At 40.0% G+C, this 15,820-nt stretch overlaps 1 protein-coding gene and 1 long non-coding RNA gene across 4 annotated transcripts in view; one reads left to right on the top strand and one right to left on the bottom strand.

Moving 5' to 3' along the window:
* LOC146663004 (uncharacterized) overlaps window positions 1-15,820 on the top strand; it is an 82,493-nt gene that overhangs the window by 10,951 nt on the left and 55,722 nt on the right. The window lies entirely within an intron of this gene.
* LOC146663008 (formin-2-like) overlaps window positions 1-15,820 on the bottom strand; it is a 74,858-nt gene that overhangs the window by 55,476 nt on the left and 3,562 nt on the right. For all 3 annotated transcript variants that reach the window (XR_014912985.1, XM_085415588.1, XM_085415587.1), the window contains exons 2-7: window positions 15,282-15,532; window positions 12,414-12,592; window positions 10,780-10,930; window positions 7,087-7,136; window positions 4,261-5,276; window positions 3,590-3,734 (exon numbers count right to left, since the gene is read on the bottom strand). Coding sequence is in view for 2 of the 3 variants with exons in the window: in XM_085415588.1 (XP_085271714.1) it covers window positions 3,590-3,734; window positions 4,261-5,276; window positions 7,087-7,136; window positions 10,780-10,930; window positions 12,414-12,592; window positions 15,282-15,532 (1,792 nt within the window). In the remaining variant the exon portion in view is untranslated. The remainder of the gene's footprint in view (window positions 1-3,589; window positions 3,735-4,260; window positions 5,277-7,086; window positions 7,137-10,779; window positions 10,931-12,413; window positions 12,593-15,281; window positions 15,533-15,820) is intronic.

The raw sequence follows: 15,820 nt of genomic DNA, 5'->3' as shown, positions 1-15,820 counted from the left end.
GTAGTAGCCACATGAAATGATGGTGGTATTCCTTTATTGCGAACAACTGCATGTCAATTTCACAGTCGATCAAGCAGTCCGACACTGGTCTCTCAATCTCCCGTTGGAGAGCCGTGAGCTTCTCCGAGATGTTATCCATTTTTTGCTCAGAGATCTTAGTCTGAGTGCTCACGCTAGCCTCAAGCTTCTCCAAGATCTTATCCGGGCTGCGTTTAATGAGCCCATTTTGAGAAGTCACGACTCGTCCGATCGCTTCAGTCACAGCGGGCAGCCTTGTGGGCTTTTAAACAGCCCATTCCGCTTTCTTTAATCTTCGATAAGCCAGGGCCAAGCCAGCTCCAATCAGCAAGAACCCTGTTATCATGATTCCGAAAAGGTAGATGTCTTCAATGTCCTCGATTGACAGTCCCGCCAGGCACACGTCCCTCCAGTTATGCCACCGGCCCATCGTGTATCAGGCAGGGGACGTCCCTCCAGGACACTCAGGCTCACCCGAGCCCCGGCTTCTCGTTGAGAAGAGTGTGTCAATTGCATTCAGGGACCAGTTGATCAAATCCATAATTCCTCTTTTAGGTTTTAGAGAACAGACTGTGAGAGTGTTTCAGGGCAACAGTAGAAAAGTAGGTGAGGCTAGACAAGGACACGAGAAGCCGGGAAAGGGAGAGGAGGAGAAAAGTGCGACCGCCTTCATCGAGAGACAGAGAAAGAGGGACTTCTGGATGTCAGCCACTTCCTCTATCTGCAGCTCGGACGTCACCCAGACAAGGTCTGCATCAGGTGTTGAGGAACCAGGACATACTGATGAAAAGTGGAACAAGACAGCATAAGTGGGCAAGAGATGAAAATAGTGTACTGTTGGAATATCATCATGACTCCCACCCGAGGTTGGGTACCAAGCCCCAAGTGCAATGGAATAAGGATCAATGAGTGCAAGAAGAACTGACCTGAAAGATAAGATCCCTACCCTGCTGGGATAATAAGCTGGCCAAAGGAGGAGATAGAATCCACTGACATTAAGACAAAGAAGCTCCTGACCATGCTTGGAGGGTTTCACCCCAAGTCCAGCACCCTGAGGCTGTATGTTAAGTAGAAGGAAGGAGGCTGGGGACTAGTGAGGGTCAGCACCACGGTCCAGGATGAAACAAAGAACACGAGTACATCAGGAAGATGGCCACAACCAACCACGTGCTCAGTGAATACCTTAGGCAGCAGAAACCCAAGAAAGAAGATGAGCAAGAGGAGGAACCATCAATGAAGGACAGGCCCCTGCATGGTATGTACCACCGGCAGTCGCTGACATCCAGAACCAGTGGCTGGACTGAAAGAAAGCACAGAGGCACTAACCATGGCAGCACAGGAACAAGCTCTAAGTAAAAGATCCATAAAGGCTGGGGTCCATCACACCAGGCAAGATACCAGGTGCAGGCTGTGGAAATAAGCCCCTGAGAGAATCCAGCAGATAACAACAGCAGGGGACAGTAGAATGTCATAACCAAGTGACTGGCACAAATTACACATGGCCACACTGAATATGGCCTGCAAGTACTAAGGTCAAAATGGGACACGGGACAAAATCACCAAGCTAAGAAACTGTGAGTGTGTGTGTGTCTAAAAACGATGTGCCGGGAGTCTGCTGTTCTCGCCGGCTCTAGTGACCCTTGACCTCCCAGCTAGCTATCGAGCTGGTGGGTAACAGACGTCTCCGAAAACGTTGGAGCACTTTTGCAAATATGTGATGTCTTGATAAACCAAACAGATATTTGAAGTTTGCACAGCTACATTCTCACCTGAAAATATGTTAAAGTTTATTTTGTGACCCAGAAACAGTAATAAGAGTAATATTAAAACTAAGTAGCTGCCACCATTGTTGGAAACTGGACTTGGCCAGGCTGCACTATGAATTCTGGGATAGGTTGGGCCACGAAGGATACACCCGACCCATCCTTCAAATCCAGGGAAAGGAAGGATGCATTTGTCGGCCACATTTGGAGCAACCTTCTAATTAGGACTGCCTTCGTTGCCTGGCTGTGACATAATCAGCCTTCAAATGTGGCCTCCGAAGGATGCAACCTAGGTTTTGGGACATAGCTGTTGTTTCAGAGTTTTACGTTAAGTGGTTAGGTTTGTTTACATTTGGCTTCCAGATGCTGCACAGATTCAGAATTTTTTTACCACCACTCAACACCACTGATCGGCACAATAGAATCTAGACTTTACTTTTGTATATTCTGTTCACTCTGTCAGCTGTTTAATGACTGCTGCTGATTTATGAAACATGCCCACATTATTCTGTGATAGTAACAGTTTAACGTGGGCAGCTGCCTGCTTAATATAATGTAACATTGCTGCAATATTCTCCACAAAACAAGCAAATATACTTTGTTTCCTTAGCTCACAGCTTCTGGACATTGTGTTTAACCTCAGATCGACTTATCTGAATAAAAATTGACAAATGGAAATGCCTTAAAAGGAGTTAAGTGTTAAGTCAGAATTTTTGTACTGTGTACCCTGCCTCCATCTGACAGCAGCACCCTGTTCCGCTTTAAGTGGAATTTATGGTCGGGCAGAGAGAGCATGTTTGCTCTCTGCTCCACTCCAGGGCCTGCCCATTTACCAGCAGTGAGCTCTGTTGTCAGACAGAGGCAGTGTACACGGTATGTTTTTCAGCTAATGACTGTGTGAAAGATAATATAGATATAAACATTTTCTACACTCATTGGTTGCAACCATTGTCCGTGAGCCAACCGCAAAGGGCAACAAAGTTATAACATCCAAAGAGCTGAAGTGAAAACAAGTGTTTAAAAAAAGAAAAGTGTGCACTCCAGCCAAGGTCTGTGCTTTTCATGATTTTTTTTTTTGAGCTTTCCCTGTTCCCAGTGAACTCTGCTATTGCTCCCCTTTCTATTCTGGCCCACTTGTCAACCAATCAAATTTTGGCTGTCGCATACATCATCCGATTCCAACTGTGGTTACTTTTTAGAAATAAAAGACAAAATTAGATTTTAGTACTTTAAAATAGTATTTTGTTAATACTGATACTTCAATATCTTGATGCTGAAATCTTAGTTGGGCCAACAGTGTAGTGACAACAAGAGCTGTGGACTATAATGTACATTAGGGGTTAAAGTGAGCCAAATATTGGATCTGGTGCATTTATGTTACATTATATCAAGGATAGCAGACATTAGTTTAAATTCAAGGTGATAATGCTGATCAGATTCAGTCACTTTGTTCTACCTTTTATAGTAGCTGATGGGGTGGAAATCAGCCATATAGCTCTCTGTTTAAAACCTAATGAATTCACTAGGCAACACAGGTCATTAAATCCCCTTACAAATATGTGACCTAACAGGATTTCTAAGATGTACAAATTGTAGAACACAGTGTAAACTATGAAGTGATAAGATAGTTTCAAATTTAGTGAAATACAATGTTTTTGTTGTTTTTTTAAAGATGCGTTTCAAAAACACTATAATATGGCTTAAGTGAGTTATTGCATGTTTCTGGATTATGTACGTTTAGATTCATCTGAAGACGAGGGAGCACGTTTTTCAGCTCAGAGGATTTAAAATGTAATTAAACACAACACCTGTTTAGCCTTGGATTTGGTTATGGTGTCAGACAGTGGCTGCTTCTTCTCCTTCACGGCTGTTTTCGAGAACAATTCCACAAACTCTTGAAAGTCTACGTTGGGCTCCTCAATTGTTTCCCACACAAGTGAAGATGACATGTCCCTGAGAAACACAAAACAGCACCACTTATTATGTCAATGAAGCACTTTGTTTGATGTGTTTTGAACAGTGAAATATAAAGCAAGAACACTGTTGTGAGCATTTTGATCATGAAATAGTGAGTCATGATCCGGGAATACAGAAGTTGTGCTTGATCACAGGCTTGGTCATGTAGTAACAGGGTTGTCACAATAACTTTGTTGATAGCATATGTGCAGTTGAAAATTAACTCTTTATACTATGTCAATATAGCGCATAGCTTTGGTCTTTTCATGAGTTGGCAATTAAAACACCATCATCATCATATTGTTGAGATAATGATGTCTAAGAATGTCTTTACCAGAATAAAAAAAAACCCCAAAACATAATGATAATGTATCATAATGATTTTTTCATCATTATAACACAGTTAGGCCCATAAGTATTTGGACAATTGACCATTTCTTTGTAATTCTGCCTGGGTATAGCAATCAACATGTATTAATGTCACAAAACATATGGACCTAAATGTACATGTTACTTTCTTTACTTCTTGGTGTGGAGCTGGATCCTGGTCCAATAGAGAGGCTTCATGGGTCTTGGTGGCTCTAACAAGGCCTTTCTGGGTGGTTTCTCTTGTGTCAGACCCAGAGAATATAAGCCCAGTGGCAGTGGAGGAGGCAGGGAGCCAAGAGCTCCTGGAAGAGCTGGGGGAACACAGATGTTTCCTGGTGGAGGTGGAGGAGGCGGAGGAGGAGGCACACAAGCTTGAGGTGGAGGTGGGCCTTTAACTCCTGGTAATGGAGGAGGAGGAGGAGGGGGAGGCACACAGGCTTCAGTTGGAGGTGGGCCTTTAACTCCTGGTAATGGAGGAGGAGGAGGGGGAGGAGGTGGAACCATGCCACGAGTAAGGGGTGGGACTAGGGCAGGAGGAGGAGGTGGGGGTGCAGCAAGACCATGAGGGAGAGGTGGAGGTAAGGGAGGAGGTGGGGGTGGAGCCAGACAACCAGGGAGAGGTGGAGGAACTCCTAAACCTGGTGGAAGAGGGGGTGGAGGAGGTGGAGGAGGTGGGACTATTTCTGGTAATGGTGGAGGAGGAGGTGCTACAGTCTGCCCTGAATAAGGAGGGCAGACTCCACTTTCACTTCCCCCTAGAAGTGGGGGTGGAGGAGCAGGAGGCTGTAGCTGACACGAACACAGGTACCCATCATGACTGGGGGGAGGCTCCAGGAATCTGTCGACTCTGTCTGGCTCACTACAAGGCACTTTGAACTTTGAACTGTCATCCATTGGTGATGTCTGCACAGACTTTGCCTCCAAGCCTCCAACAGAGAAGGCCTCAGTCTGAAGATGAGCATCGCACACACCCCTTAGTAGGTCCTCTTCTCCTCCACATTCCCTGTCTGTGGTGGAGGTGGTGACTTTCATACTGTCCTTGTCCACCAGAGGGGGCAGTCGCTCCAGCTCAGCAATCTTAGTCCTGAGATCTTCTATGGTTTGTTCCAGTTGCTGGATGACATTAACATGTTTTTCCTTCAGTTTTATTGAAGGAAAAACACATTCTTCCTGTAGAAAATGCAAAACCATAAATTATTCCAGAATTTAAAAAAAAAAAAAATCATTAGTAAAACTAAAATTAGTATGGATTTTCTTTCATATTTATTACATATAAAGTGAAATAGTTAATGACTTTTTTATTGTAATTTTTATTTAATTGTTGTTCATAGGCTTAAAATGGGGGTGACTGTAGCTCAGGAGGTAGAGCATGTCATTTATTGATCAAAAGGTTGGTGGTTCGATCACTGGCTGCCAAATATCCTTGGGCAAGGTACTAACCCCAGTTGCTCTCCGATGCATTCATCAGAGACTGAATGTGTATGAATGTTAGGTAAAAACATTGAAGAAAGTTAATGTGGCATGTTGTATAAAGTGCTTTGAGTGCTCCCGAAGAGTAGAAAACATGAATAAGTCCATTTACCTATTTTAAATCTGGCATATAGTGTATGAAAATCCAACATTTCAAATTATTAAAATAATTCCTACAGGCAATCAAAAAAGTATTTACTGTACGATGCAAAGTTTTTGTTTTATAAGCCACCATCAAAATTAAAACAAGAAAAGGTTTAAATGTTTAACTTATATGTAATGCATATAGAGGTTATTAAAGTTTACCTTTAGTATAACATTTTTTTAACACTTAAACAACTTATTACATAGTAAGATATAGGGGAAGTCAGGAATCGAACCACCAACCTTCCAATCAGTAGATGACCTGAGCTATAGCCACCCCAAGTGGACATGACTTTGATTTTTACTGCACTAAAGAACGAGAGATGGTAAAGTTGAAAGGGCATCCAGGACAGAAACAGCAGCTACACAGAGAGCATTTTAACAGTAAGCTGGCCAGAGGGCAAGTTAATGCCAAGCTTCTTTTTTTAAACAAGGTTTTAGTGAAATATCTTTGTGAGAGCATCAAAGACATTATTCTAATATGCATTTCATTTTGGATATGTGTATATAAGCCCCAGATATTTGGATAACCTGGGCATATTTTTGCCGTCTGGTATTTGAAATTTTTTTCTCTTCATGAAGTTAAGTTTGTTATTGTGTGGGCTTCACTGCATATTTTTTGCCCCATTAATATCCCATTATTATCACCTCCATTTCCTCTGACAAGTACATTTTCAAAATGTACTTTGAAGTACTTGATGTACTTGTCAATTAAATTTAATTCCATAGCGTTTTTCCATTCTTCATGTCTTGTGAAAAAACGTTCTTAATTATGAAAAAACAGAAGTCTGCGTTGCTGAATTTGAACTCTTTTAACTGTTCAAATGATTTAATGCTTTTATTGTTATGAAACTGGTATAATGTATTGTTTGAACATGGTTATCGAACCCCATTTAGTTAATTATGTCTTAGTCAATCACTTATTAACATGATCAAGTAAACCATGATTAACTAAACAGGGTTTAGATAATTTATGTCTCTCACACTGCACCACATTTAAAAAAACGTACAATCCAAATCTCTTTGCATGTGTTTCGTTGTACATATACAATGACAATAAAGGGTGATTCTATTCTATTCTATTCTATTCTATATGTGACAGTATATGCATTACATTATGACACTGTAAAACATTTACTTTTACGTACTTTGTGATGATCTTAATTGCGTGTTATTTTTTATATTATGACCATAGTAATGGCATTGATGTTTTTAAGCTCAAATTTGTAATGCTCTCTAAATTCTCTTAGAGCTGTTCTTGCATTACTTATAAACCAAAACTAATTTTGGATCATGTTGGAGTTGGAAAATCAAACAGCGTAGCCTTTAGTTCTTAATTTGAAAGAAAGAAAGAAAAGTGACTGACCTCTTTGTTTACATGTTGCTGCCTCAAACCCATGATATCTGCATGGAGCTCTGGACAAACAAACACACATAGGTCAGTGCAATACACAACAGTGGCAACCTAAGAACAAATGTGTCCAAATATCTATGGATCTAATTATATCTGTTTGAGTCAATCAGCTGCATGTTATTTATTTTTGTACAATAGTGATATAATACCAGTATTTTGTTTGTTTGTTAACTGCTTTTATTAGTTTTTATTTATATGTGCATTTTGGAGCATTTTCATTTAATCAGTTTGTCTTTCATTCAGTTTAGTTAAATTCTAATATTTTATTAGTCTGTTAATTGCCGCTAAGTACAAAGCAGTATCTGTTTCTGTGAATACAATTTGACAACGACGTTTGTTAGCGTTAAAACCTAAAAGTTTGAAAATGCAGTAAATCAAGAAACTTGTGCAGGACAACCAGAATACACCTGACAGCAACTCTGAATCCTTTTTTAATCATTGGATTTCATATTCTACAAGCATGTTTTGAGTTTTCAAACATTACAAACATTTTTCAGAATGACATTGCCTGAGCTCTTTTCCTGGCGTAACTCTTCAAGTTTCACCAAAGCAGGTCATCTGCCTCCATTTCTCGCCATCTCTAGTATTCTGTTTTGTTACACAAATCCTTCACATTTTCTTCATATCTTTTTTCACTATATCCATGAATCTTCTCTGTGATCTTTCTCTTTTCCTTCTGCTTGACAGCTCCATTTTTATACATATGCATTTATGCATCCTTTATCTAGTATATTCAGTACTCCTCTTCTGCACATGTCCAACCCATCTCAGCCTTGCCTCTCTAACTTTGTCTTCAAAGCACTAAACTTGGTCCCTCTCATTCACACACATGCAGTCTGTCTTGCTTCTAGTGATTCTCATTCCTCTTCTCTCCAGAGCATTTTCCCACCTCTCCACGCTCTCTTACACCTGCTCTCAAATCTCACTACAGATCACAAGTAAGTAAAGTTTATTTTTATTAAGTGTTTTTCCGTATACAGGCAATCACAAAACGCTGTACACAAAGGCTAAAATAACCAAAATGTTTGGCACCAAAATACACAATATAGACAATACAAAAGTTTAAGATTAAAAAATTGTCAATCAACAGAAGGCTTGTTTAAACAGATTTTTTTTGACTGCTCTTTAAAAGATTCCACAGAGTCAACCAAACGTAGCTGTGGTGGTAGACTGTTCCACAGCCTCCACACACTGATGATCCCCTTTTGTCTTCAGTCATGTTCGGGGAACAAACTCTGTGAGCAGAGACAACAAGCAGCTTGGCCATAAATGGGGCTTGGCCATTTAGTGATCTGTATGTTCAAACAAGGATTTGAAAACACATTCTAAAATCTATTGAGAGCCAATGTAAAGAATATAAAATAGAAATAATGTGAGCACTCTTGCTAGAAGGTGTAAGCAGTCTGGCCGCTGCATTTTGTATAGCTTGGAGGCGAGAAAGAGATGATTTGTCCAAATAAACAGGGCGTTACCATAATTTAAACACAACACAAATGCATGAATAATTTTTTTCCAGTTCAGCTGAGGAGACCATTTTTCACAGTTTAGAAATTTTTCTTAAATAAAAGAAACAGGAACGAGACAGAGATTTGACATGTGAGTCAAGGCCCTGAGAAGAATCTAATATTACTCCAAGATCTCGAATGTTTGGCTTAGCAGAAGGACAGAAAGAAGCAAGAACCTGACTGGTTTTAGAATGTAGTTCAAGAGGAGCTGTGATCATGGTCTCAGTCTTGCTTGTGTTTAAAACAAGGTAACTGCTAGAAAGCCCAGTAGAAACCTGAGTTAAGCACTGGACTAGGTTGGAAAACCTATCCAGCTGATGAGGCTTAAAGGAGACACGCAGCTGAATGCCATCGGCATAGAAATTATAAGAAATGTCACTAAAAGATTGAATAAAGCCAGCTAAAGGAAGCATGTAGAAAGAAAATAATGATGGACCCAAAACTGAACCCTGTGGAACCCCGCAGGTTAAGGGGGCAATGTCAGAGGAGAAGCTGTCAGTCCTAGCAGAAAAGGTCCTGTCTGATAAGAAGGAAAAAAAAACAGTCTAAGGCACAGCCAGTTATACCCGCCAAAATCTTCAGCCTGTTAAGTAGCTGATCGATGGTATCGAAGGCTGAGATTCCCTGCATCAGAAGCCATTAATAGATCATTATAGACCCTTAAGAGAGCAGTCTCAGTGGAGTGCTGCTTTTGAAAGTCAGACTGAAAAGGGTAAGCAGTCTGTAATCTGCATAGTAAGGACCTGAACTGATTTTCTGCAATTTATTCTAGTAATTTGCTTATAAATGGTCATTTTAAATAGGCCGATAATAGTAGAGCTGGGATCTAGATTCTGTTTTTTCAATAGAGGAGTTACCTCGGCATGTTTAATATGTCTAAGGAGCATCATGAGGATTTCATTTTACCTACAGTATTACTGTAATTAAGTCATTGAGTCTGATTGGAGAAAAAGAAGTAAATGACCCAGACACCAAGGGCCATCTTCATAAGGGAAGGCACTTAAGGAGAATTTGGATCTCGAGTCCATCACCTTATTTACAAAGTGATTGAGAAACGTGTCTTGATGCATTCTCAGTCATCCAGGTAAGTAAATCTCCAAAAGTTGATCCTGTTCATCTGGACGTTTCTCCCACTGAAAACGCTACGTCCAGATGAACAGAATCAACTTTTGGAGACTGAGAAAAGTATCATCAGAAAGTAACACAGCATGCTGAGATGGAGGAGAAACAATACTATTAATAGTCTCAAATAGTACTTGGATTATTCTTATGATGATTTATACGTTTATTGAAATAAGAGGATCTAGCCTCTTTCACTGACTCATTATATAAGTGAAGAAGTTCTTTGAAGTGTTCACGATGAATAATCAGACCAGTGGACCAGTGAATAAACACAGTGGACCAGACGGTCTGCTTTTCGGCAGGAACGTCAAAGACCACAAGTTTGATCATTTAACCAAGGTGTGCAGGAACTAACAGAGCAATGCCTAGTTTTGAAAGGAGCAACCTGACTGAGAATGACTAGTTATTGGTCAGTAAAAGAGTTAAGAAGGAGCTTGACATTGTCAGAAGAAGTTTTACAATTAAAAAGGGAAGAAAACTTAGAAATCATAGCGTCATCAATAAAGTGCCTGCGCTCAACAAAACCTTGGGGAAGAGACTCAAATGTCCAACCTCACATACTTTTCTGCCACTCTTGGCTTACATCATATTCTTACATCATAATCATCTTCTGAGTAATAGCTTTTGTGAAGCAAAAAGCCAGAAATGAATAAACACGAAGAAAGTGTAAAATGTTTATATGCATTTTTATATAAGCGAGATGACAAGATTGGTATCTTTCACATGTTTGTGTGTTAGCCTACCAAATCATAAAGATTGTAAAACAATCAAAAGTGTAAAGCTTACTTCGCAAAAAGTAAGAGTAAGAGTTTTTAAAAATTGTAATATACAGAATTCAATCCAGCTGTAACAAAAGGGTTAGTTTGTTTCAGTGTTTGGTATAACCTTATGGTAATAATGTGTTTTTGTTTGTTTATATAGAGCCAGGACCACAGAATAAACACTGTATCAGTTTTAGGGCATGCACAAACCACCAACAAGAACTACAGATTAGACTACAGAGCAGTGCTATTCTTACCTGATTGTGCAGATTGAAGTCCATTCCTGTTATCTCCACCTGGTTTGGCTTGAGGCCAAGGGCCTTTAATCTGAATTGGTTGTTTCCCCTCACAGAGATCCAAAGAGTGTGGTGGCTGGTTGACAGCTGCCCATGTGTAAAGCTGGTCGTGCTAAGTAAACATATTTTTTTTAAAAAACAGTTACAGTTGCACTTATCCTCATTTCACAAATAAATCTCCACATTTGGAAATGTCAATCATAAATACTCGTTTTTAGAGAGCTGTGCAACTCCAGTCTTGTGTACAAAGTCCAGTCAAACAGCAGTCACAGTTACAGCTTAGAAATCACAAAATTTGTTTTCCTTTTCTTGTTCATGAGTTGATCCTGTGTGGAACACTTAGTACCTTTGTGCATTATGCTTTCTGTTTATTCTTAAAACATGTTTGCTTGTTCATATTAAAGCCAGTATTACTGGTGACCCTAATTGTAAGGACAACAACAAGTCCAGCTTAACTAACTCATCATTTGCTATATAGTATGCTTAGTACAGACAGTACAGTTTTCTTAAAAATCACAAATTTTACACGCTCTTCAGTACCATTTCATTAAAAGTAACGTTTTGCAGCTGTTTTCATTGAGTTTGACCATTTCTATGCCAGAAGTCAGTGCAGCTGGATGAACTTTGTCTCTGTTTTTAATCAGCGAAAATCACTGAGCACAGACGATTCAAACAAGAGGCTGTTCTTCATTTCTTTCGCATTCCCTTTGATACAGTTAAAAAATATTCAGGTTGAATAAACAACAGTGGCACAGTCTCTATGCTATTCATCAAATATGCAGGTGCATCAGGTTGCCTTTGTACTTGTTAATGTTGTTGGCATCAGCTACACAATGGACCTAGAGCGAGCACAACAGAGCCAGCAGTGCACGGGCAGGAATGCATTTCTTACTTGGAAATTCCGACACCACTTAAAGAAGCAAGGAATGGGCGGAATCTGACCCTTCAATGCAAACTCTGTTTGCCAGCAACCAAGCTGCTCTTAAAAGTACCCAACCTTAACAAACATCTGGAAGTAATTTCTTTTTAAAAACTAACGTTAGCCTACTGCAAATACCTTGTTTTAGTTGTGGTAGCTACCTGGGTTATGTGTCACTTCAGTGTCTTCCATGTACTATTGCTGTGTGATTTATTACTATTACTGAAGGCTACTCACCACCGAGCTAACACTGTTAGCTGGCGTTACCTGAGGTTAGTTCATAGACTGCAGACCGTTAGACTTGATGAATAGCATTAACAACCTGCTAGCTGCAAATTGTCATGTGCAGTTCAGTAATAGTAATAAATCACACAGCAATAGTACATTCATGTGAGAAGCATGACAATATATTAAGCAATCCAAAGTATTCAGAATACGTTACTCTCATTGGGTAACCCAACAGAATACGTTACAAACTACATTTTGGGGCATTTATTCTGTGATATGTAGTGGAATACAAGTTTAAAGTAACCTTCCCAACATTGTCTATCATTTAATATAATGATAGTGCCAACATATGCCCTTTTTCATCTGAAATAGCCTCCCATAAAATATGACAATGAAAATAATTCACTGCTAACATGAGAAGATAGGGGTGTGGTGTAAAACTACATACATCGAACTTGGGTGATGCGGTGGAGGTGATGTGGGTAGTGCTTCCCCCCAGCTGTTCTCTGAAGCAGTCTGTGAATGGCAGCAGGAGGCCCATTGCTAAGATCCTAGAGCAGAGCCTCTCAGCCTCCTCTGGCTCATCCGCTTGCTGTTGCAAGAACAGCTTCTCCAGAAGAGTTCGACCTGGACATCAGGGAGAAAACAGAAAAACAGAATTTTTTGTGGGACGTACAGTGGCACAAAGATTCGTATCAGGCTACCATAATGTGCACTGGCTACCTACTCCTTCTAATCCTTAGGATGGGCGAAAGGCAGAGATGGATCAAAAGGGATATTTTAACTGAAACTGTTCACTGATCAATTGTGTACAACTCCCGGCAAAAATCGCCATATTTGTCGGATGGTCTTTCAGTTTTGTTTTGTTTTGTTTTTTTACTTTATTTTTGTTATATAGCAGAATATTTAGATTTTTGTGACGTGTACCTCACAAACTTTTGTATATAACAGGATATTTTTAAAATGGTTTAAAATGGAGCACTGTAACAAAAAATAATTTCCCCCAGGGATCAATAAAGTATTCTGATTCTGATTCTGATTCTGATTCTGATTTTCCAGATTAAGTCGAAGAAAAATATGTATTCACTTACTGTTCAGCAAAAAAGTGGAATTATCATTTTAAAAAATCACAATTATTATGATACCTTTTCCACCTCCTGGCTCAGCTTTTTCACTAATAAAACCAACCTGGTTCCACGTTTCTCAGCTAGTAGCTGACATCAGCTTTGCTGCGTGGAGCTTTGTCATGGAGTCTTCACTTCACCTTCTTTAAAAAGATATGTGTTTTTTAAAGAAGTGGTTTGACACTCTCATCGACAAAATCTATTATTATCCTGAAAAATGACATCATCATCACCAAACCCATGTTCTGAATTTACTGATGTGATGACAGCATAATTTTGACTAGCGCATATTTGTGACTCAACAATGGCACTCAGCAGTCTACTTTTCCTTTGAATTTTTTGAATGTCAATAGAATTTTATTCAGTGTAATTCTTACAGATCTGTCACAAACACTGACATCTCTGTCTACACATTTTTGTTTGGATGGTTTGTGGGGTTGTTTGTGGACTTTCTATTTTCTTTGAGTTTTCTCTCCTGGTGCTTTGAGATCTTCCATCTAGCCAAACATTTTCCTTTTACAATGTCTGTTGTTTGTTTCCATCCATCCATTGATATTCTTCTGTTTACACAATTAAGGGTTGTGGGAAACTGGACAGCTCACCAGTCTGTCACAAACATGTTTTGTATTGTGAACCAGAATGACGTTTTTCACATTTTAGTATGAGGCTGCCATATTAAAGCAAAGTACCTTCATGTACCACAACTGCTACAGCACCTTACTGAGGTTACTGAGACATTACCCACTATGTCCAATGGTCCTGAGTCGTTGCCCAGATGCTGCTGATGTTTTGGACTTTGTAGTTTTTTGATTCATTGCTGAGTTTTTACCTTTTTTTACCATATATTTTCCTTAGTGCAGTTAGTCTTGTTTTCACTTTCTGGTTGTGATTAGTTTATTTCTTGTTCTGTCTTTATTTGTGAGTTATCCTATATTAAGTTGTGTCTGTGTTTCCCTGTTTGGTTATCACATATCACTCCCTGTTTTATTTGGATAGTTATTTTTACCTTTTGCCTTGCTTTTAGTTTTACTTCACCCTTGTCTCGTCTTCTGATTCAGTGTGTCTTGTTTTCTCTAGCTGTTTCCACTGCCTTATAGAGGTGGGAATCACCAGATACCCCATCATCTGATAAGATACAATACCACTGCATTACAATCAGTGTATTACAATAACATATGTAAATGATAAATGGTCTGCATTTGTATAGCGCTTTTCTAGTCATTAAGGACCCCAAAGCGCTTTACACTACATTCAGTCATCTACACATTCACACACAGGTGATGGCAGCTACATTGTAGCCACAGCCACCCTGGGGCGCACTGACAGAGGCGAGGCTGCCGGACACTGGCACCACCGGGCCCTCTGACCACCACCAGTAGGCAAACATGGGGTTAGTATCTTGCCCAAGGATATTTGGCATGCAGCTAGGAGGCAGCCTGGGATCGAACCACTGACCTTCTGATTAGTGGCTGACCTGCTCTGCCACCTGAGCTACAGCCATGTATTGTGGGATATCACCTATTATGTCTTCACAGTTAAGCATTCTCAATATCAGTTTTATCCAATAATATAAAGTGGCATGCCAGCACTGTCAGTAAAGCCTGAATAAATGTTGTTAGAATATGAAGTCAGTCTGCTCTCCAAAAGTTGATCCTGTTCATCTGGACGTAGCGTTTTGGGGAAACCTGCAGTCAGCTGAGACTGAAGAAGTCACCTGGATGAGTGATGAAACGTTTCTCCCACAAAACGCTACGTCCAGATGAACACAATCAACTTTTGGAGATTTACTTTCCTGGATGATTGAGAATGCATCAAGATCTGATTTGCCAGTCATGAGATGTATTTATCTCAGAACTGCCACTGAAAATTTGGTTATGATTTGCCTGTCAGATTTGATCCAAATGTAGCCCAATAAGGAGTCTGTTTGCTTCATAATATTGCCATAAAGTTCCCAGTTGCATCAGCAGCACCTCACTAGCACAAGCAGCAAGCAGAGCCATCTGGCCTTTACTGATGTCAAACAGCTTGACAGAAGTTCATATAGAGTTTTTTTTAAACTCTTTAAATATTCCCAGAGTGATATAGGGACCTGATATAGGACCTTGCATATAGTATTAACCCTTTTGACTAAGTAACAAGTTAAATAATTCCTGCTTACACCCACACATGTCCACACACTGTTTAATACTCACCTGTAAAGACATCCTGAAAACCACAAGTAGATACTTGTCCACATGAAAATCTTCTCGTTCCACAGATGGGCTGGCTGCCTCCTCCTGTGTGGCCCCCCAAATATTCTCCTGAGCTCAGTAAGCCACCTCCATCTTCCTCCTTGCCTCTCAATCGCCTGTCTAGTTCCTCTGTCCAGTCAGCTGAGCGACTCAAAGGGCTAGCAAGGCTTCTGGAGCGTTTTCTGCGCACCTGCCAACCTTCAGCCATCATCCTGTAACATTTATGTTCCCGGTTAGCTTAGCTTTGCAAGTGCATTTCTTGCAATGTGTTTACAGTTAGTTTTACTTTTCCACAGTTTTCTGATTTCTTCCATTTTAGGCAAACTGACAGAGCCTTCATCCTCTCCATAGATAAAGTGCTCAACTAAACATTAAAACGCATGTTTACGGCTTAGTACAAAAGCGTTTAGCCTCTGTGGACCATTTCCTTCTTGTAGACACAGTGAGATCATCCAAAATATCACAGAAAGATGATTTGCATCCAATAATCAGTGAACACA

The sequence above is a fragment of the Rhamphochromis longiceps genome, linkage group LG8 (assembly GCF_057381845.1).
Source record: "Rhamphochromis longiceps isolate RC_006_pf linkage group LG8, R_longiceps_female_GT1.1, whole genome shotgun sequence".
Classification (NCBI taxonomy): domain Eukaryota; kingdom Metazoa; phylum Chordata; class Actinopteri; order Cichliformes; family Cichlidae; genus Rhamphochromis; species Rhamphochromis longiceps.
Note: the sequence above shows the minus strand (reverse complement) of the source record. Positions and strands in the feature narration are given on the sequence as shown.